Genomic DNA, 20,016 nt, shown 5'->3' with positions numbered 1-20,016 from the left:
AGGGTGGAGCCACACCTTGAATCCCCCAGTGAGGTGGAGCACTGGTTCAGTTTCAGGAATCCTGGATTCTATCTAATCACAACTTGGACTGTGGCCTGGCTGTCTGCTGGGCACTTGCCTGGACTCAGCTCTATCCCACACTGATCCCATGTGCACAGCCCAGCACTCCACCTGCTGAAATGTCAGGTGTGTGTTAAGAGCTGGCCTGTCCTGGTGTCACCTGCTTGACATTCCTCCTGGCTTCCTTGAACTCAAGTTCTTCCCAGCTTTGCTTCTAGGGAGAGAGAGGAGGGAATTAACTTGACCACAAGTGTGCGATGGGGTGATGGATCTTGTGTGGCTGCGTTCTCCAGACAGACATGTTCCCCTGAGGGAAGATGCAGTAGGGAGAAGAGGGAGAGGGGACAGGAGACAGAGGAGAGATGCTCTTACAGAGGACCTGAGCTGGGTTCCCAGCATGCATGTCGGTGGCTCACACCTGCACCTCAACATCCAGAGGACACAGCGCCTGTGCCCTCTGCACACCTCACGGACAGACCAAGACCAACACACAGACAGACAGACAGACATAAACAACAACAACTTAGAAAACACCAAGAAACCTTTCTGGACCTATGAACCGTAATGGAGAGGGGACTGGTCGCCTGTGCTGGCATGATCTTTTCTCAGAGAACCTACTGCCTGTCACCCCCACAGCTGGATCTGAGGCCGAGGGACCCCAGGTGTAGCGGCTGACAGCTGGACCTCAGAACTTGGGCAGTTGAGGTGAGAGAGTATATGTCCTGGGCCAGCCTGAGCTATGCACCAAAATGCCGTCTGGGGTTTTCCGCCTAGCCTTGCACAGGTCTCGCAAGGTCAGTGTCTCCACATAGCCTTGTCCAGCAGCTGAGCCAACACACTCGGTGAGCCTGAGCGGGTGATTTTATTGTGTGCCTCGGAGGACAGATGTTACACTGGGGGAGAGGAGGGCCCAGATGGTGTTTGTTTTCTGTGCCACTGCAAGGGAGTTTCAGGTGGGGGCTCTGTGGTAGATGGTTTGTGTGGGGTTCCACAGACAGGCTTTGCGTTGGGGGGGGGCTTCAAGAGGTGCTGTGGTTCAGATGGTTGACTGTTCCCAATGCAGGCAGTTCTGTTCTGTGGCTCTCAGACGGTGCTCTGGTGGTCTAGTGATTCACATGGCTCCTGTGGGCAGGGTGTGTCTTGTGGTCTCGTGGCCCACAGGCGTCCAGGGGTGGCCCTAGTATGCCAGGTGTTGCAAGAGCCAGCAGTGTCTCGGGGCAGCGCAGCTGGTGGTTGTAGCCTGGCCATTTACAGGTGATCTCCGTGGTGGGACTCAGACACGAACTCCAGGGAGGAGTCGGAGTGGCAGGGGACCATCATCACCTGGGTCACTGGGCTGCTGCGGGCCCCCTGCATGGCGAGTATCTTCTGGCCCTGGTTGTTGTTTTTGGAACCCCCATCCCCTGGCTCACTGAGTTCCTTGCTGCCAGCCTGGTTGGGGTCAGGGGGTGTGCTGGGAGACCGAGCCCTGGGTGAGTCCTGGTTGGAGGGGCTGACGTGCTGTGTGGACGGGGGTGTGGGTGTGGATGTGGCCACTGCCGACTGACCCGCAGGCTGGCCTGGTGCTGAGACCTGAGAGGTGTGATGGTTGGTGCCCGAGAGCCGGCCTGTTGTCCGAGTGGGTCCCAAGGACCCGGCCTGCCGGATGCGAGGCACTCCCAGAGTGCCCGGGCAGTTGAGAGGGCCCCAGCGATGCACTGGGCAGCCGGGCACGCTGTGCAGTCCTGGAAGCCACACTGCCCCGGCTGCGATGGCGCCGGGCCTTGCTGGGAATCTGGGAGCCGCTGATAGAACCAGTGGCCAGCCGGCCGTGGGATTCAGACGCAGAGCCTGGGTTAGCTGGGGATGGGGAATGCTCATTCACGGCCTGTGAGGGGCTTTCTGCTGGCACACTTGGGCTTGAGGGTTGCTGTTGCTGATTGGAGTCTGAGGAGTTTTCAGAGGCCTGGGCATCAGGCGTGTGTTCGTTACTGTCATTCAGGGGCACCGCACACAGACTGCCAGGGGACTTTATTTCTGCTTCAGCAGTGGGTTCTGGCTTGTCTTGGCTGTGGAGAAAAAGAAAACAGTGTGTGAGGGTGGCCAAGGCACCCTCCCACCAGCCAAGCTCTGATGGGGAGCTGGTGGCAATCAGCTCCGCTCCAAAGGCAAGCTGGTCACTCTCTGCAGTCATCCAAACACAGAACTGCACACTTGGCTCCTCGTGAGTGGGTGGGTGCACACAAATGTCTGTGGGTAGCTGCACAGGTACATTAATATGCATACCCAGAGTGGCATGCACCAAACATATGCACACACACACATCCACACACATCCACCCCCCACCTGCACACACACACACACATCTGCACATACACACATCTGCACACACACACACACACCCGCACACACAAACACATACCCACACACCTGCACACACAAACACACACCCACACACCCCGCGCACACACACCCACACACACCCGCGCGCACACACCTGCACACACACCCCACACACACCCCACCCCACACACACCTGCACACACACACCTGCACACACACACCCCCCCCACCCACACACACGCACACATACCCCTATACCGTCCCTCCCAGGGAATAACATACGGTTCAGTTCCAGAGCTGGCGGGGGCTCCGTTGTTGACGCTGGAGTGATGAGAGCCCGGCCCCGAGACAGGGCCTGAAGCACTGGTTCCCGACAGCCAAGGAGAAAGAGGCGGACAGTAAGAGGACAGTGGAGCCATGCAGGGGGTGGTCGAGACGCAAGACAAGGAGTGTAGCCAGAGTCAGGAGTCTCAAGACAGGCGAACAGACAGAGAGGCAAATCCAGCCACAGGGACAGACAGGGACAGAGGGTCAGTAAGACCCAGGAGCCAGCTGGGGCGGGGTGACATGGTCACGCCTGTCATTCCAGCCCTCAGGAGGGAGAGGCAGGAAGATTAGAAACAAAAGCTCACCCTCAGCTGCAGAGTGAGTTGGGGGCTATCCTGGGCTACATGAAATCCTTTCTGTCTCAACCCAACTAGCACACACCTTTAACCCTAGCTCTCAGGAGGCTTAGACAGGAGGATCTCTATGAGTTCAAGGCCAGCCTGATCTACATAGTGACTTCCAGGCCAGCCCGGGCTACATGGTGAGACCCTGCCTCAAACAACAACAACAACAAAACAAAAGCCCAAAGGGAAAAACAAAAGGCAAATCTGATATGCAAATCAAGCCCCTTGGGCAGCCACCCCCACCCCACCCCGAGCACGCACCGTCCCGGGTTATCCCAGTTGCGACGTCCAGAGCTCTTCCGCTTAGCTGGCTCGCGGCGCTGTCTAGGGCCACGTGGTGTTTTAGGAATATTGGCCGTACGACGCGATGGTACAGCATGAGCGAACCGTTCCAGGGTCCCGGCGTCATGCAAAACAACAGGAAGGCGCACTGCGTGGGGGACACAACGAGCTGCCACACCCGGGCCTGCCACACCCAGGCCCGCCCCCTGTCCCCCACCCCCCGCTTGTCCCGCGCCTCCCCCCCACCCCCCACTGCTGGCCAGCCTACCCACCTTGCCCGCGTAATAGAAAGGGAACCAGAACAGGAGTAGATCGCTGAAGAACTCCACCAGACCGAACAGGGCGTACACCACCCAGTAGGTTAGCCACACAGTGTCGTCTTCCTTGCTTGGGCTCTCGATGGCTTTGACTCTGTCCGGATAGGAATGCAGCGTGTCTGCACGAGATGCTATCTGGGAGGCACCCCCCAGAAGCCTCCTCATCCCTGTGGACTGCCTGGTGCACTTACGAAGCATATGCGGGGTATACAAATCCGATGACATTGCACAGTAGAGAGGCCCCGTAGCCGAACAGAAGATACAGGCTTAGCAGGGTGAGAGCTCCTGGGAAGAGAAGAGCGGCAGGCAAAGCCTCTGACGCAGCCTGCAACCTGCATCCTACTGCGCAAGGATGCCCCGGGCAGTGCATAGTCATGGGTCAAGCGGTCTTTTTTTATTTTGAAACAGGGCCTCACAATGAAGTCCTGGCTGGCCTCAAACTCATGGAGATCTGCCTGCGCCTGAACCCTGAGGGCTGGGATTAAAGGCATGCTCTGTGGCATTGGCTTCTTGGGGGTTTTGTTTTCTTTGGGGGGTGTCCCTTCCTATCTCAGCCTCTGGTATGCTGGGATGACAGAGTACACAAGGTCATCCTCGGCTACAGGAGTCCACATTTCAAACCCCACCACCCAGAAGGCGCGCGCCTGGGTGGGGGGGTGGGGGGCAGTGGCTCAGCTGTTAAATGCTTTCTGTGAAAGCCCGGCGAGTTACAACAAAACAAAATGAAGCTGGGCTTGCTGCAGTGTCTGTGCTGCCAGCATCTGGGAGAGGGTAGCAGGGACAGAAGGATCCCTGGACCTCACTGGGCAGCCAGACTAGCAGGATGGGCTACAAGCTCAGCGAAGTACAGTCTCCAGAAGAAGTGGAGAGAAGCGTGTGTGTGTGTGTGTGTGTGTGTGTGTGTGTGGGGCGCACGCGCATGCACCTGTGTGTCTGTGTGTGTACACTCTTTCCTGTGTCACCTGCTATCCCGGTGTGGCTGGGGTTGACTCCTGCACCCTGGGGCAGTTGTGGTTTAGTAAGTCTTTCTTACATCACCCTACAGTGTGGCCTTTTGGCCACCAAGACACTCTCAGCAATAAAGACCCTGGGGCTCAGCCACCACTGTGAACTCGCTGCTAGCCAAGGGAGAGCTCGGACCCGTGGGAAAGCATTTGGGGGATCTGGGTCTTCCTGTCCTTCAGCGAAGGTCAGAGGCTGGCTAAGCTGGGGAGGTGGGAGGGCTTATCCGAGAGAGAGAGAGAGAGAGAGAGAGGACCTTTGCCCCTGGGGTAGCTGCGCCTGCACGTCTCCTCCTTCCTTCCTTCCTCCCCCAGACTGTTATCTGCGGGGACACGGGCTACTGTGTCTAAGGTCAGAGTCCCTGCCCCTCCTCCCACCTGCTCTGGGAATCACCCTCTGGAATCTGAGGTGCAAGGAGGAGAGGACCCCAAGAGTCTAAATTGCCTCGGTTAGTGTCTGGGGGCACAGCATGCCATTTGGGGCAACTGAAGCCTAAGAATCCCCCTCTATTAAGATAAGGGTCCTGAAGCCGGTGGGGGATGTGGCGTCCCCACCACTGATGGGGGAAGGGCTCTCCCAACGCACTGGTCCCCACAATCTCTTTAACTGCAGCCTCAGCAGGGAAAGGATAACCTTGGATGCCAAGGATTTAGGGCAGGGGTGGGGGCACAGTGACGGAGGGCACGGGATGTGGAGGCAAGGGGATTTCCCAACACAGCCCCTGCCTCCTGTGCCTCAGTTCCCCTCCTGGCCACCCCTCTTCCAGGGTACTATGATGCAATTTCCCTAGTGATGTGGAAAAAGCCAGGACAGAGGTTGTGGCCTGTATCTGGGGCTGTCTCGGGGTGTCAGGTCACAGCTGGAGGGGGATCTGAGACCTGAATATAGATCTCAGAACCCCCCCACCACTCCCACCCCACACACGGTGGAGGATGGGGGCCCACCCTCCAACTGGGATCTGTGGAGAAGAGGACTTCAGGACCTGACAAGAGTCCTTCACACAGAGCCCCATTGTCTTGTGATTCAGGAAGGACCAAGCCTGTGGGCTTCTGGGGACACAAAAGGGGCACACTAAAATCATTTCAGAGGGCCCAGCATGGTGGCGCACACCTTTAATCCCAGCACTCAGGAGGCAGAGGCTGGTGGATCGCTATGAGTTCAAGGCCAGCCTGGTCTACAAAGTGAGTCCAGGACACCCAAAGCTAACACAGAGAAACCCCGTCTCAAAACAAAAAAATTTTTTTTTAAAAATCATTTCAGAAAGAGGCACAGAGAGCCTTACCACCCTGCAGGGAGGATCCGGAACTAGAAATGAACCTAAGGGTAGGATTCCAGGATGGTCCCTCCTCAGGCTCTCCATGCCCCAGCCACCATCTGAGTTCAACAAATATTGACTCAAAGCTACTGTGCTGGGGCACAGAGGAAGAGAGGCTTAGGGTCCTGGAGCTGGGCCTCCTGACCCAGAGATACATGGGCACATTTCTCCATGAGATAGCACAAGACAGAACTGGGAACACACAGAGGATTGATGTGGGGTAGGGTGGCATGTTGTCCCTGGGTCTTCCACCCACATAGGGGCCAGCTGAGCCACTGGAAAAACCAGATTTGCAGAGAAACCAGGCTTGAAGCCTGGCACGCAGCCAGGGCCCCAGGAGGAGGCAGGCTGCTTGGGGAGTGCTGCAGGACCCTAGGGTGGCCTTTTCCAAAGGAGAGGCAGGCAAAATTTGAAAACTCCCTTTCCCGGGGAGCCAAGGGTGAGACCCCCCCACAGGTAGGTCAGGGTCCACGGGAGAGCCAGAATGAGTTCCCTTCCGCGGATGGGGACTCAGAACATCTTCGTTGCCTGTTGGGGACCCGGCTGTGCACCCCTTCCCAGGCGGGATAGGACCCTACGTCAGGTCTGGGTGCCTAGCCCTTCACGAGGCCTTTCACCCGGTCCACCAGGGACCTGAGATGTATGCACTCCTTTCAGGACCGAGTCCTCATGACCTTGCCGAGGCCCTTAGGGACCTGAGATGTGCACCCCTTCCAGGTCAGAGTCCCCAGGACCCGGACCCGGGACGTGAGTCCCCGGGGATGCCGCTGCTAGGTCAGAGTTCCCAGGACCGCCAAAACCCTTCCAGGGTGAGGGCACCCAGCTTCAAGGAGCCCAACCGGTACTTGGGCCGCGCAACTTATCCAGGGACGGGACCCAGGACCTGATGGTGCCCGTCGGGGACCCGCGACGTGTACCCCTCTTCCAGGCTCACCCGTGGCGAGATACCGCTTTTCTACACCGGTCCTGGCTTCGAGGGCCCCGAGAACTTCGGTGACCACGTTCCTCTGTTCCAGAAACCGTTCGAAGCGCTGGCGCAGACCGTCCATGGCAGCGGCGGGCCCGGGGCAGGCTGCTGAAGCACGCCCGCAGCCTCGCGCACCGGCCCCGCCGAGGGTGCACCGCTTTCTCTGACCGCGAGGCTACGGGCCCCGCCCCCGGCCCGCTGCTTTTGGCCTCCGGGCCTGACTCCGCCCCCGAGCCCCGGCTCTGGCCAATGGGAGGGCAGGGCGGACAAAGGAGGTGGGGCCTGCCCCGTCTCCCCCGCCGCATCGCCCTCTGGCCGGGGCGGAGACCCGAGAGGCAGCGGGAAGTCCGGAGGGGGCGGGGCGCCAGGCTGCCGGCGTGTTGATTGGTCAAGAGGGAGTGGCCCAGTATATTATTGACGGAGAGCAGCGGGGTGTGTGGGTGGAGCTAGCTGAGGAATAGGTGGGAGGGGCCGGATTAAGGCCGGTGCTGATTGGACGGGCCGGAGAAGGCGGGGTTGGTCACAAAGGAGGCGGGACTACACTGGAAAAAACGAAGCTGACCTCGAAGGAGGGGCGTGGAGGAAAGTGGGCGGGGCCAAATAAAATGTTGAAGGCATCGCTGTTACCTTGAACCTGCTCCTAAGGGCCAGATGGAGGGGTTGGCCGTGTATAAGTGGGGAAACTGAGGCTCCCGAAGGCTTAGGTCCGTGTGGATGTGCCTCTCCGTGTGGGTTAGTCCCACCCCCGGACGGGGGGGTGGGTGTCGGTGATAGGAAGGGACCGCAAGGCCCCTTGGGAGTTGAAAGCTTCGGGGTTGCTATGGTGTCCAGGATCCGGGTGGCTTCTTGAGGCCCCGCCCCCCGCCCCGGCCCCCCGCTATGCGGCCCTCCCCGACTGCGCTGTGGCTGGGTCTGGCTTTGGCTTTGGCCCTCCTGGCTGTGGGGTGGGCTTCAGCCCGGGCCCCTATCTATGTCAGCAGCTGGGCCGTGCGGGTGACTCAAGGTTACCAGGAGGCTGAGCGCCTGGCACGTAAATTTGGTTTCGTCAACCTGGGACAGGTGGGTGGGACCTGGATGGATGGGACAGGACCTGGGGGGGGGGGCTGGACAAATGGGAGGGCGTGCCCAAGACCTCCTCAGATGTGAAGAGAGTTGGGAGTCTGTGGCCCTCGGCTGGGCCCCCGGTTGAGGGGTACAGAGCCATGGAGACTGGCCTCCATCGCTGGGACTCAGGGGAGCCAGATCCCAGCGATGTCCCTTCCTCACTTTCCCAGATCTTCCCCGACGACCAGTATTTCCATCTCCGGCACCGCGGAGTGGCCCAGCAGTCCCTGAGTCCAAACTGGGGCCACCGTCTGCGCCTGAAGAAAGAGCCCAAGGTGGGAGTGAGTCCACGGCTACAGCCTCCTGAGGCAAACCAGTCAGTTCCTGTCACTGTTACTGTAGGGTTGTCAAGTGAGGCCTGGCTGGGGAAGCCGTGAGCATGGCTGGTAACACAACCTGGCACTAGGAGGAACCCTGGCAGCCCCCTGGCCTGCCTGTCCTTGCTGGAGGGTCTAAAGCGCTGGTTCTAACCCCACTCCGAGTAGGGAGAGGAACAGGTCCATTTTAACGCATACGGAAACCGTGCCCTGGAACCAGTGAGTGCGCAGCCGACCGGGGAGCACAGCCCCATGATTGACAACAGATGAGCTAATCGGGAGACAAAGCTATAGTATATATTTTCACAGAAAAGAATTTTTTTTTCAAGATAGGGTTTCTCTGTGTAGCCTTAGCTGTCCTTGACTCACTTTGTAGACCAGGCTGGCCTTGAACTCAAAGAGATCCACCTGCCTCTGCCTCCCAAGTGCTGGGATTAAAGGCGTGCACCACCACGCCCGGCCTGTATTATATAAGTGCAGGGTTATTGGAAGCAGCACAGGCGGGGGAGGGAGAAAGAAGCGTGCAGAGAAAGGAGAGACAGAGAGAGAGAGACAGAGACAGAGAGAGAACAGAGGAGAGGAAGGGAAAAGGCTGGGAAGAATCAAAATGTCTGGATTTTATAGTGCCAGCCATTCCCTGCAGCAGGAGCATGGAGTTGTGGTGTGAGCTACACACGGTGGTGATGGGGGGTGGAGGTGGGGATGGGGGGGTAAAGGATGGGGGTGGGGTGGAGGATGGAGGTAGGGGAGGGTACTCACCTTCAGCATCAGGAACTGTCTTGGTTACTGTCCTCTGGCAAAGCTCCATGACCAAGGCAACTTAGAGTTTTATTGAGCTCACTGTTTCAGAGGGCGAGTCCATGACCGCCATGCTGGGGCGGGGGCGGAGGATGCTGGGGCGGTGATGAGCACGCACATCCACCTCCACAGGAGGAGGCGGAGGCAGAGAGCTAACTGGAAATGGCCAGGACCAGCACCCACTTCCCAGTGACAGGCCTCCTCTGAGGCCACACCTCCTAATCCTAACCGGTCCACCAACTGGGAACCCAGTGGGGACCAACCTCGGGAAGGAAGAGAACGAGGACCAATAGAAGAAAGGAGTAGAGGGAGGCCGAGAAGGGGGAAGGGGAGAAAAGAAGGAGCAACAAGAGATGAGACAATAGTGGGTGGATGCGCAGATCAAGCCGGGGCGCCCAGGGGAGCATGGCTCCTGAGACTAAGATGTGGCTGTAAGGAGAAGGGGACCTGAACGAACTGGTTTGGGCCTGCCGAGCGGCACTTGCACAGGTCCTGGGTGGAGGACAAGGCGCGAGCTCCTTCCTGGTCTCTAGCTGTGGCTGGGAGGGGAGCAGGCTGATTGCTGAAGGCCAGCTGGGCAACAGCTGTGCTGATGTTGGGCAGAGGTGGCCAAGACAGAGGCTATGGTTCCCTGTGCAGAGCACTGCTCCATCCCAGCACCACCGAGGAAGACAGGCATGCTAGCACACCCCGGTCGTCCCTGCACTGGGGAAGTGGAGGCAGGAGGATCAGGAGTTCAAGGTCATCCTCAGCTATGTAGTTTTTTTGAGCTAGCCTAGGCTACATGAGACTGTAATCCCTCTCTTTGTCATCCCTCGACTACTTCCTGCTGACTAGGGCTGGTGCTGGTTTGATCTCCCCTTCAGGAAGTTCTAATTTCTTCCTTGTGCACGAGACTACTTCACAGCGACCAACAACGACCAATGACAGCCTGCCTCTCAGGGCCCTAGCATTTATGTACCCTCTGAAAAGACCCCAGAATTCCAAATATCACAGTCAAAGAAACTATCTGCAGCTGGCAAAACCACACCCCTGCTAGAGCACTGGACAAATCATAGTCAGCTGCTGGGAACAGTCCAAAGCAGCCCCTTATCCCACACCTGGGATTAAAATGGGTTTTTGAGACAGGGTTTCTCTGTGTAGCCTTGGCTGTCCTGGACTCGCTTTGTAGACCAGGCTGGCCTCAAACTCACATCAATCTGCCTGTCTCTGCCTCCTGAGTGCTGGGACTAAAGGCATGTGCCACCACCCCCGGCTACTTTTGTGTATTTTAAAAAAATATTTATTTACTATTTATACAGTGTTCTACCCACATGTGTGCCTGCACATCAGAAGCGGGCACCAGGCCTCATTTTAGATGGTTGTGAGCCACCATGTGTTTGATGGGAATTGAACTCAGGACCTTTAGAAGAACAGTCAGTGCTCTTAACCTCTGAGCCATCTCTCCAGCCCCCATATTTTTGTGTATTTTAAAGAAACCAAAATTTCACTGCATGAGACCCCACCTCAGACAACAGGAAATTAGAGAACAAGTGAGATCTTTCTCAGAAGGTGAAAGTATACAGCCCGCCCGAGCTCAACCCCCAGATCTACACATGGAAGGAGAAAAGTGAATCCCACTGGTACTTTTTCTTGTTTGTTTTTCGAGACAGGTTTCTCTGTGTAGCTCTGGCTGTCCTGGACTCGCTTTGTAGACCAGGCTGGCCTTGAACTCATGGCGATCTGCCTGCCTTTGCCTCCGGAGTGCTGGGATTAAAAGCGCGTGCCTCCACCTCCCAGCCTCACTGTTACTTTTCAAAAGATTTTGACATTTTTAGTTTGTAATTTTACTAACGTGTTTTGACTGCTCATCTGTACATGCATGCAGGTGCCCGAGGCGGTCAGAAGGCATGGGAGGTAACTGGAACTTGTTCCAGGAGGCTGTGAGCCCTCATGTAGACACTAGGAATGGAACCCCAGTCCTCTGCAGGGGCAGCCAGTACTCATAACCACTGGGATGGCTCTGTAACCTCACCGCTGCCCTTTGACTGCCACGGTACATAGGCCGGCGGACACACACACACACACACATACACACACACACACGTACGCACACTCGCATACAGAGGAGAAGGGAGAGAGTGACATGAAAATACAAACACAAAACAAGACTGAGTACACACTAGAGAGTGGTGGAGGTTGTGTGACCGGGGCATCCTGGCCAAGGGAGAGTGTCAGAAGTGGTAGGTTTTTTTATTTTTAGCACAATAGCTTTGGCACACACCTTTGTCCCCAGCAGAGGCAGGGTTAGGTGAATCTCTGAGTTCAGGGTTAGCTTAGTCTACACAGTGAGAGCCAGGCTAGCCAGAGCTACACCATGAGATCCTGTCTCAAAAGAAAAAGTGTGGCTGCAGGAGGAAGCCTACAGAACTTGCTAAGGAGGAGTAGGCTCGGCGCCAGAAGGGCCACACTTGGCCCCAGTGCCTTCATGTGCACACCGTCGGGGCCTCAGGTGTCTCTGGGAACACAGTTTAAAGGATCGTGGGGCATCCAAAGAGCAGCCCCAGCCACTGAGTCTCCGCTCCAGAGCCCTCCCGACTGCGGCCCACTGCCCTGGAGGCAGTGGCTAGTGCAGCCCCTGCGCCCCCTGCAGGTGCGGTGGTTTGAGCAGCAGACCTTGAAGCGGCGGGTGAAGCGCTCCCTGGTGGTGCCCACAGACCCCTGGTTTACGAAGCAGTGGTACATGGTGAGCACTTGGAACTGGGCAGAGCGGGCAGCGGGGACCAGCCTGTACCCCACTGACCCTAGGCCCCTCCTTGTCTCTCATAGAACAACGAGATACAACCAGATCTCAACATCCTGAGGGTCTGGAACCAGGGACTGACCGGCCGGGGAGTGGTGGTCTCCATTTTGGATGATGGCATTGAGAAAGACCACCCGGACCTCTGGGCTAATTATGTGAGTTTTCCAGGGTAGCACGGCAGCAGGCCAGGTCCCCCAGACCCATCCGTCTCCACCTCACTCTCATCTTGCCTTCCCTGCCTATCCCCCCACCCCCAGGACCCTCTAGCCAGCTATGACTTCAATGACTATGACCCAGATCCCCAGCCTCGCTACACACCCAGCGATGAGAACCGGTGAGCTTTGTGCTGTGCAGCAGGTGTTCCTGGGGCCTGCAGAAATGCCAAGGTGGGCTGGGACATGTGTCTGTTTTCTCCTTGCTCTGGAATCAGACACGGGACCCGCTGCGCTGGGGAGGTGTCCGCCACAGCTAACAACGGTTTCTGTGGTGCTGGTGTGGCCTTCAACGCCAGAATTGGAGGTACCAGGGGTGGAGGCTGGGGCGTATCAGGTTAAGCTTGACCAGTGCGGGGACCACCACCCTCCAGTCCCTGCCCCCCACTCCGTTCCCACCACTGGTTACTGGGTAATTGCCAGGCCTTAGGCTGTGGGTGACTAAAAGGTGGCAGGGAGGTGGCCCGGTAGGACAACCAGAGTTGGTGCTGGCACGAGGCCCACGCCCACCCGCGCAGGCGTGCGCATGTTGGATGGAACCATCACGGACATCGTGGAGGCGCAGTCCCTCAGCCTGCAGCCGCAACACATACACATCTATAGTGCCAGCTGGGGCCCCGAGGATGACGGCCGCACGGTAGACGGACCGGGCATCCTCACTCGGGAGGCCTTCATTCGTGGTGTGACCAAGGTGCACAGGAAACGCACCCTGGGTGGAGGGGACAGGTCCCAGAGGTCAGAGAGCTGACTGTTCTCCCGGGTCACTCTCTCCACCCAGGGCCGCCAAGGGCTGGGCACACTGTTCATCTGGGCCTCGGGAAACGGTGGCCTCCATTACGACAACTGCAATTGTGACGGGTACACCAACAGCATCCACACGCTGTCAGTGGGCAGCACCACGCGCCAGGGCCAAGTGCCTTGGTACAGCGAAGCCTGCGCCTCCACGTTCACCACCACCTTCAGCAGCGGCGTGGCCACCGACCCACAGATCGTGAGTACCCAGCCAGGCCCACAGCACAGGCCCCGCCTTCCCTGGCCCCGCCTCCCTGGCCCCACCCCTAGACTTCATTCGGGCAGAGGTCAGGTCCCTCCAGACACTGGTCCCCAAACAAGTTCCACTCCACACAGGCCCTGCCCCTCCTGCCCCTCCCTCGGACTCACAGCCCCTCCGACCCCTTCCATGCCTAGATCCAGCCATGTCCACCTACTTGGCAAATCAGCTTTACCTCCCTGGGTAAGATCTGCGCCAATGCCTGGGCCACCTGTGCCCCAGCTACCTGGGCTGGCACTGAGGTTCCCCCACCCGAGGGCCACCGCCTCCCCCAGGACTCCCACCCCATACATGACCCACCCACCCCCACTTCACCACCCTTGAGGCTGGAGCCAGTTGTCTGCGCTTGTGGTCCTGGTGCCCCAGCACGTCTATACACACACACACACACACACACACACACACACACACACACACACACACACACACACGGCTCAGGCTCTGTGGAGTTGGAGTCTCGATCTTGGCGCTTTTTAGATGTAGCGCTATTTAGGAGCCTTTTTCTTAACAGACCCTTGGTACTTGTTGAACTTGTCCTCAGTACTTGCTAAGCTTAGTTGCTAGTAGTCTTTATTTGAGGCAGGTGCTCACTGTGTAGACCAGTCTAGTCTGGAAGTCGCAGCTGCTCCTGCCTCCGGCCCGCGAGTACTGGAATTAAACGCCTGCATCAGCAGGCCTAGGGCTTTCAGTACCTTTTGAGCTTAGTCCTTTGGTGTATTTTTTAAGCTTAATCTTCATACTTAGCCTGATCTTCAGCACTTTGTGAACTTAGTCCCTAGCACCCTCCAGACAAGTCCTCCATCTGCGCTGCGCACTGGGCTGAAGGCGCCTCTGCTGTCTGTCCCCAGGTCACCACGGACCTGCACCACCAGTGCACCGACAAGCACACGGGCACCTCGGCCTCCGCCCCGCTGGCCGCTGGCATGATCGCCCTGGCTCTGGAGGCCAAGTAGGTGACCGTGGGGCCCCGCCCACCGCCCCGCCCCCACGGGCGGCGGCCGGCTCACCCGCCCTCGCCCCCCCAGCCCGCTCCTGACCTGGAGGGACCTACAGCACCTGGTGGTCCGCGCGTCCAGGCCGGCGCAGCTGCAGGCAGAGGACTGGAGGATCAACGGCGTGGGGCGCCAAGGTGCGGCGGGGCCAGGCAGGGGACAGGGGTGCAGTGCTCGCAGGGCGAGTGACGGCTACCCTTCCCGCACAGTGAGCCACCACTATGGCTACGGGCTGCTGGACGCGGGGTTGCTGGTGGACCTGGCTCGCGTGTGGCTGCCCACTCAACCGCAGAAGAAATGTGTCATTCGGGTGGTGCACACCCCCACGTGAGGGAGGCCCCTCCCCGGCCCCGCCCCGTCAGAGGGAGGCCCCGAGCTCGGGACTCCGCGCCCACGCGGGAGGTTCTGTCCAGATCTCCACCCTGCACTTTGTTGCAGTCTCCCTCCTCCCCCACCTTCACACCCTAATCTAAGGCAGGGAGGATGCCCCGAAGCCTCAGTTTACCCATCTGAGGAAGGAGAGTGCCCTCAGACCCTTGGATTCCCCCAGACCCGCCTCTGGGCGCTTCCCAGCCCGCGGCAGACCCACAGGACAGTCCTCACCCCACCAGCCCCATCCTGCCTCGGATGCTGGTGTCGAAGAACATCTCCGCGTGCTCGGATGGCTCGCGCCGCCACCTCCGTTCGCTGGAGCACGTGCAGGTCCAGCTGTCACTCTCCTACAGCCGTCGTGGGGACCTGGAGATTTCCCTCACCAGCCCCATGGGCACACACTCCACGCTTGTGGCCATCAGGTGTGAGATCTCCCAAGGGGGCCCTTCCTAGCCTACTGTGGGCGGGACCCTGCAGGGCGGGTCTCAGGAGACAGATGTCCTCTGTTCTCTGCCGTGCCACCCACTGGCCACAGACCCCTGGATGTCAGCAGTCAGGGCTACAACAACTGGGTCTTCATGTCCACGCACTACTGGGATGAGGACCCGCAGGGCCTGTGGACCCTGGGCCTGGAGAACAAGGGCTACTACTTTAACACAGGTGAGAGAGCCGCCTGCAGCTGTGGGCTGGGACCCAGCCATGGCTGACCCACGGCCACAGAGGGCCCCCAGGGGGTTTCTTGGAGAGGTCATGCAACAGGCATTTCTGTCACACAGTAGATGTCACTGGAGGATGGGTGGCGCCAGCCACCAATGCACAGTAGGTATACAATTAAAGGGAGAGTGGGAGGGAGGGAGGAGGATCTGCCGACTGGCACACAGTAGATGTAGTTTCACCAGAGGAGTGGGATATGGCCGTTGGTACAAATTATAAGTCTATGGCTAGCTGAAGAAAGTGCACAGTGGCACACAGTAGGTGTATAGCAACCTGGGAGAAGCATTGGGGGTGGTTGGGCCAGTGATAAGCAATAAGGTATTACCTACCTGGGGGACATGCCGAGGCGTGGCCACTAGCACACAGTAGGTGCTGCAGCTGCCCTTGGGAAGTGGGAGAGTCTGGCTACTAGCACACAGTAGGTGCACTTGTCCTGAAGAGTGGGGGCCTGCAGCCACTGGCCCAAGTAGGTGTGTAGCAGCCTGGTTGGGAGCCACTGAGGTTGGGAGCTACAGAGCCTGGCAGGCCACCGACAGCCTGTCCCCCTCGGTGCCCACCGTGACCCCTGCCCAGGAACTCTATACTACTATACACTGCTGCTGTACGGGACGGCCGAGGACATGACAGCACGGCCCTACAGCCCCCAGGTGACCAGCTGCGCGTGTGTGCAGAGGGACACAGAGGGGCTGTGCCAGGGTGAGTGGCCGCAGCGCATGGTCACTTGTTGGGGGAGGAGGCGCAGCGGCCAGGGCTGGGTGGGTGGGCATTGGCGCCCCCACCAACTGCAGCCTCACCCCTGTCTCCATTCTGTCCCTATGCAGAAAGTCAGCGTCCCCCCTCCATCCTGGCCAGGCTCTGCCTCGTCTTCAGCCAGCATTGATGGTGGCTCTACAGGCACACAGAACAGCCAGTGACAGAGGGACAGACCAGCTGTCACCCTCCTTTGCGCCTGCTGGGGCCTCCTGACCAGCAACTACACTGCCTGTTCCCTGTCCCTCGTGCTGGGGCAAGCTCCAGGGAGCCTTCAAGGCCTGTCACCTCCAGTGGCTGCTCCGGCTACCAGTCCTGGGTCACGGTGCTGGCCCTGCCGGCCAGAGCCTTCAGGAGACCCCTCCCGGCTTGAGGAAGGCCCACCTGCCCCAGGCTGGACACCCCAATGCCCGGGAATGCACAGCATCCTGAAGGCTAGGGAGCCAGGGATGCCTAACAGAAGGACAGTAAGTACCCCAAGGCCCTGCTCCCAGGCTGGACTAGGACCCGGACCCAGAAGGCCCTGGCAGACCATCTGCAGGCCACTGCGTGGGCCACATGACAGCCCACAGCTCAGCCTCCGCTGCTGCCAGTGGAAGACAGGTGGAGCAAGACAAGAGGTGCGGCAGGCAGAGCTCAGACCACAGCCGCCGACCATCTGTCCCTTCCCCGCCCCAGAGCCCCGTGTCTGACCTCATAGTTGGCAAATAAAGGTTAAATAGAAGATGTCAAGTTTGTGGTGTACTTCAGGGCAGGGTGTGCCCCAGGAGGACTAAGGAGCCATCAAGGAGGGACTGCTCCAAGCCCAGAGACCACCCAAGTGTTGAAATACCACGAAGCCATCATGAACAGAGAGCTAGCTCTTCCCGTACCGCCTCCCCCCTCCTTTTTTTGTTTTTGTTTTTGTTTTTCGAGATAGGGTTTCTCTGTGTAGCCTTGGCTATCCTCGACTCACTTTGTAGACCAGGCTGGCCTTGAACTCACAGCGATCTGCCTGCCTCTGCCTCCCAAGTAAGTGCTGGGTTTAAAGGCGTGCGCCACCACACCCGGCTTTGCAACCCCCTTTTTTTGAGACAGGGTCTCACTGTGTAGCCCTGGCTGTCCTGGACTCACTGTTTAGACTCTGCCTCTGCCTCCGGAGTACTGAGATTAAAGATTAAAGGCTCTGTGAGTAGGTTGCACCCAGCATTTATTGAGTGCCCACTGTGTACCTGGCAGTGGTTGCACACTGACTCCTATTTACTGCCCAGCCAGGGAAGCGCGAACTCATGTCCACGCCTTGCGCATCCTGCAACACGAGGTCAGGGAGGCTGAGATCCCTTGATCCTAGTGGACCGCACTTAGGTGCTTCTAGGTCTAGGTCTCTTTAAGACGGGGGAGGGGTTTCTCGAGGAGCCGGGCTGGAACCGACCGGAAGTGCAGAAACGTAGAGGCGCTGGAGCAGGAAGCGGAAGAGTTTACGGCCGCCTAAGGTTCTTGGAACGGAGACAGGCAGCTGGGGATTTCTAGGACAAACGGAGACCCGGGGTCGAGGCAAGGCGAGAAGGGTGGGGATCTCAGTACAGATCCGCTAATGGGAGGGACACGCCGAGAGCGGACCTCCCGTTAGCGCGCCCCTCGGCCTACAAGATGAGCTCCAAGGCCAAGAAACGCGTGGTGCTGCCCACGCGCCCGGCGCCTCCCACGGTGGAGCAGATCCTGGAGGACGTGCGGGGGGCGCCCGCCCACGATCCCGTTTTCACCGCCCTGGCCCCAGAAGGTAGGAGGACCCCGGAGTGCCAGGCCGAGCGGGGAGCAAGGCAGCTAGGGACGAATCTTTTTTGTCAACGGCCTTTTCTTCCTCTGCAAAGTGGGGTCGTCAGAAGGAAAACCGAGGTGCCGCCGAGCTTGGCGACTCAAGCCAACCTAGCGGTCTAGAACAGAAGGATGGCTGTGAATCCAAGACCTTGTCTTAAAGGGGAGGGGGGACTTCAGCCAGTTGCTCTGTATGAAAATCTGGGGGAAGCGATATGTGCAAGGGGCGATATTCTTCGAGTCCTGCACAAGAATCTAAGAACCCAGCTGGGAATGCCTGGTCTACAAAGCGAGTCCAGGACAGCCAAGGCTATACAGAGAAACCCTGTCTGGACCACACACACACACACACACACACACACACACACCGGGTGTGGTGCCTCACCCCTTTAATCCCAGCACTTGGGAGGCAGAGGCAGGCGCATCATTGTGAGTTCCAGGCCAGCCTGGTCTACAAAGAGAGTCCAGGACAGCCAGGGCTACACAGAGAAACCCTGTCTCAGAAACACGCACGCACACACACACAAACCCAGGAACCCAGGCAGCGTTGAGTAGGACAGCAGGAGCAAGGTGGCTGGAGGGATCCTATACCTTCTGTGATCCTCAAACCCTAGGGTTTCCCAGGCCTGTCTCTGTGACTCTATTTTCTAGAGCCTAGACATGTCTATGCAGCCCAGGCTGGCCTCAAACTCACTATGTAGCCAAGGCTGACCTTGTACCCCTCAGCCTTCTGATCACTGGATGTCAGGCCTACGCCACTGTGCCTGGCCAAGAAGGATTTCTCCCCTTATCTGTGAAGTAAAGCTTGCTGGCCTGGGGGTGGTGACACTGTTTCTCCTTTCTAGACCCCCCAGACCCATCCCCAAGGGCGGAAGACCCTGAGACCCAGGAGGAGCAGCTCTACCAGCAGAGCCGGGCCTATGTGGCCATGAATGAGAGGCTGCGGCAGGCTGGGGACACGCTGAGGCAGAAGTTTGATGACCTTCGGCAGGCCGGCCACAGGCTGGAACAGGATGTTAGCCAGCTGACCTCGGCCACCTCCTAAAGCTGAGCTGTATGGTGACGATGCCCTCTGCCCAGGCCTGCGCACCTGGCAACCAGAGGCTCTGCGTCCACATTTGCTGTCCCAACATGCATTGAGGGGACACAATGGCTCAACTCTGTGGGCTTGGAACCTTGTTCCCTCTTCCATCCTTGGGGACACGGCCACCTCCTCATTTGTGGGGACACCGGCTTGGACTGCACCTAGGACTTGGCTGCAGGTCGGGGCTCAGAACGAATCTGCCCCATAGTGACCAGCTTTCCACTGGTGTCCTCTCCCTGTCCTCCTGTTACCCCGGGCAGCCAAGGGCTCTGTCCCCAACATCCACAGCAGGTCAGCAACCAGTATGGCCACTGTCATCTTGCTTGAGAAAATGGGCTGGCTACCCCTGTCCTAGAGCCTGGTTTAGTCCTCCAGGGCCATGTCACCTTCCCTGCTCTCCCTGAGGCTGGGGGGACTCAGCGGGGGCGGGGGGTTCCTTCTGGGTTGAAAGGTATTGAGAAGATCCCAGAGACAGAGGTGACAGGACAGAGGTCCCTGTGCCACGCAAGCTTAGCTGGGCATCTACGGCCCCCTGTGTGTGGTGGCCCATCTGGACCTGGGGTTCAGTTTACCTTCTTCCTGCCCTTAGGGCAGACGGGCTCTATTCCTGTGCATGGACATCCCGTAACTAAGATGGTCACTGAATTAATGGGAGTCCAAGTCCATGCCAGCCCCTTTGCACTTCAGGCGTTGGCCACCCCACGTGTCACCTCAGTCCCAGGCTGCCTGGGACCATGTTAGAAATGGCTCTGACTTGTGGCCAAGCTGTTCCTGCCACTCCACATTCCTGGGTCACAGAGACCTGTTTGTCCTGGCTGGGCCCCCAACTCCAACACAAGTGGACGACGGCCGATGTCCAAGTGCAGATGGCCAGGTGTGGCTCGGCTGACCCTGAATCAACCTCTGTCCCAGCACATGGCAGTCGGCTGAGAGCTCGGGTGTGCACAAATGCCTCATGTGGTTGGATGGTAGCTGCAGTAGAAAGTTCTGGAACAACCTCCCCCCTGTAGAGCCCATGTTGAAAACGAAAGCCCCCCAGAGCATCTCAGTGGCTCACTTTATTAAAGATGTGAACAAGAACCAGAAGCCGGCTGGCGTCCTCCCCGGGGT

The 20,016-nt window shown here is 58.5% G+C and overlaps 3 protein-coding genes across 7 annotated transcripts; 2 read left to right on the top strand and 1 right to left on the bottom strand.

The window, feature by feature from the left end:
* Positions 1-1,975: 1,975 nt before the first annotated feature.
* On the bottom strand, positions 1,976-7,100 carry Reep6 (receptor accessory protein 6). The gene is made up of 5 exons (XM_051139764.1): positions 6,904-7,100; positions 3,844-3,937; positions 3,608-3,746; positions 3,315-3,483; positions 1,976-2,108 (listed from the first exon to the last, which is right to left on the bottom strand). The coding sequence occupies exons 1-5, from the start codon at positions 7,016-7,018 to the stop codon at positions 2,071-2,073; spliced, it is 555 nt and encodes a 184-aa protein (XP_050995721.1). The 5' UTR covers positions 7,019-7,100; the 3' UTR covers positions 1,976-2,070.
* Positions 7,101-7,414: 314 nt separating this feature from the next.
* On the top strand, positions 7,415-16,297 carry Pcsk4 (proprotein convertase subtilisin/kexin type 4). Of its 5 annotated transcripts, none has more exons than XM_051139840.1 (15): positions 7,415-7,668; positions 8,211-8,315; positions 11,788-11,880; positions 11,964-12,092; positions 12,195-12,271; positions 12,368-12,456; positions 12,668-12,840; positions 12,928-13,140; positions 14,049-14,149; positions 14,226-14,329; positions 14,402-14,519; positions 14,804-14,986; positions 15,100-15,224; positions 15,852-15,974; positions 16,100-16,297. In XM_051139840.1, the coding sequence occupies exons 1-15, from the start codon at positions 7,651-7,653 to the stop codon at positions 16,156-16,158; spliced, it is 1,710 nt and encodes a 569-aa protein (XP_050995797.1). In that variant the 5' UTR covers positions 7,415-7,650; the 3' UTR covers positions 16,159-16,297. The 5 variants fall into 5 exon arrangements, 4 of the variants coding, with proteins under 4 accessions (XP_050995797.1, XP_050995798.1, XP_050995796.1 ...); XM_051139841.1 differs by lacking the exon at positions 7,415-7,668 and adding an exon at positions 7,816-7,995 and having other exon boundaries at positions 15,852-15,925; XM_051139839.1 differs by lacking the exon at positions 7,415-7,668 and adding an exon at positions 7,816-7,995.
* Positions 16,298-17,598: 1,301 nt separating this feature from the next.
* On the top strand, positions 17,599-18,921 carry C31H19orf25 (chromosome 31 C19orf25 homolog). The gene is made up of 2 exons (XM_051172933.1): positions 17,599-17,787; positions 18,668-18,921. Exons 1-2 carry the CDS (start codon positions 17,658-17,660, stop codon positions 18,865-18,867), a joined length of 330 nt encoding a protein of 109 aa, XP_051028890.1. The 5' UTR covers positions 17,599-17,657; the 3' UTR covers positions 18,868-18,921.
* Positions 18,922-20,016: the final 1,095 nt, after the last annotated feature.

Source organism: Acomys russatus, chromosome 31, assembly GCF_903995435.1.
Source record: "Acomys russatus chromosome 31, mAcoRus1.1, whole genome shotgun sequence".
In the NCBI taxonomy this organism is placed as follows: domain Eukaryota; kingdom Metazoa; phylum Chordata; class Mammalia; order Rodentia; family Muridae; genus Acomys; species Acomys russatus.
The sequence above is the reverse complement of the archived record's forward strand: the minus strand, read 5'-3'. Positions and strand labels throughout refer to the sequence as shown.

What these genes read in the sequence shown, in the direction of transcription:
- Pcsk4 (XM_051139839.1), top strand. Translation starts at nt 7,816, where the DNA reads ATGCGGCCCTCCCCGACTGCGCTGTGGCTGGGTCTGGCTTTGGCTTTG. An exon ending in GTTTCGTCAACCTGGGACAG is followed by an intron (nt 7,996 to 8,210) that starts GTGGGTGGGACC and finishes TCACTTTCCCAG; the next exon opens with ATCTTCCCCGACGACCAGTA. An exon ending in ACACCCAGCGATGAGAACCG is followed by an intron (nt 12,272 to 12,367) that starts GTGAGCTTTGTG and finishes CTCTGGAATCAG; the next exon opens with ACACGGGACCCGCTGCGCTG.
- Reep6 (XM_051139764.1), bottom strand. Translation starts at nt 7,018, where the DNA reads ATGGACGGTCTGCGCCAGCGCTTCGAACGGTTTCTGGAACAGAGGAAC. An exon ending in CTTTCTATTACGCGGGCAAG is followed by an intron (nt 3,484 to 3,607) that starts GTGGGTAGGCTG and finishes TCCCCCACGCAG; the next exon opens with TGCGCCTTCCTGTTGTTTTG. An exon ending in AACTGGGATAACCCGGGACG is followed by an intron (nt 2,109 to 3,314) that starts GTGCGTGCTCGG and finishes TTTTCTCCACAG; the next exon opens with CCAAGACAAGCCAGAACCCA.
- C31H19orf25 (XM_051172933.1), top strand. Translation starts at nt 17,658, where the DNA reads ATGAGCTCCAAGGCCAAGAAACGCGTGGTGCTGCCCACGCGCCCGGCG. An exon ending in CACCGCCCTGGCCCCAGAAG is followed by an intron (nt 17,788 to 18,667) that starts GTAGGAGGACCC and finishes TCTCCTTTCTAG; the next exon opens with ACCCCCCAGACCCATCCCCA.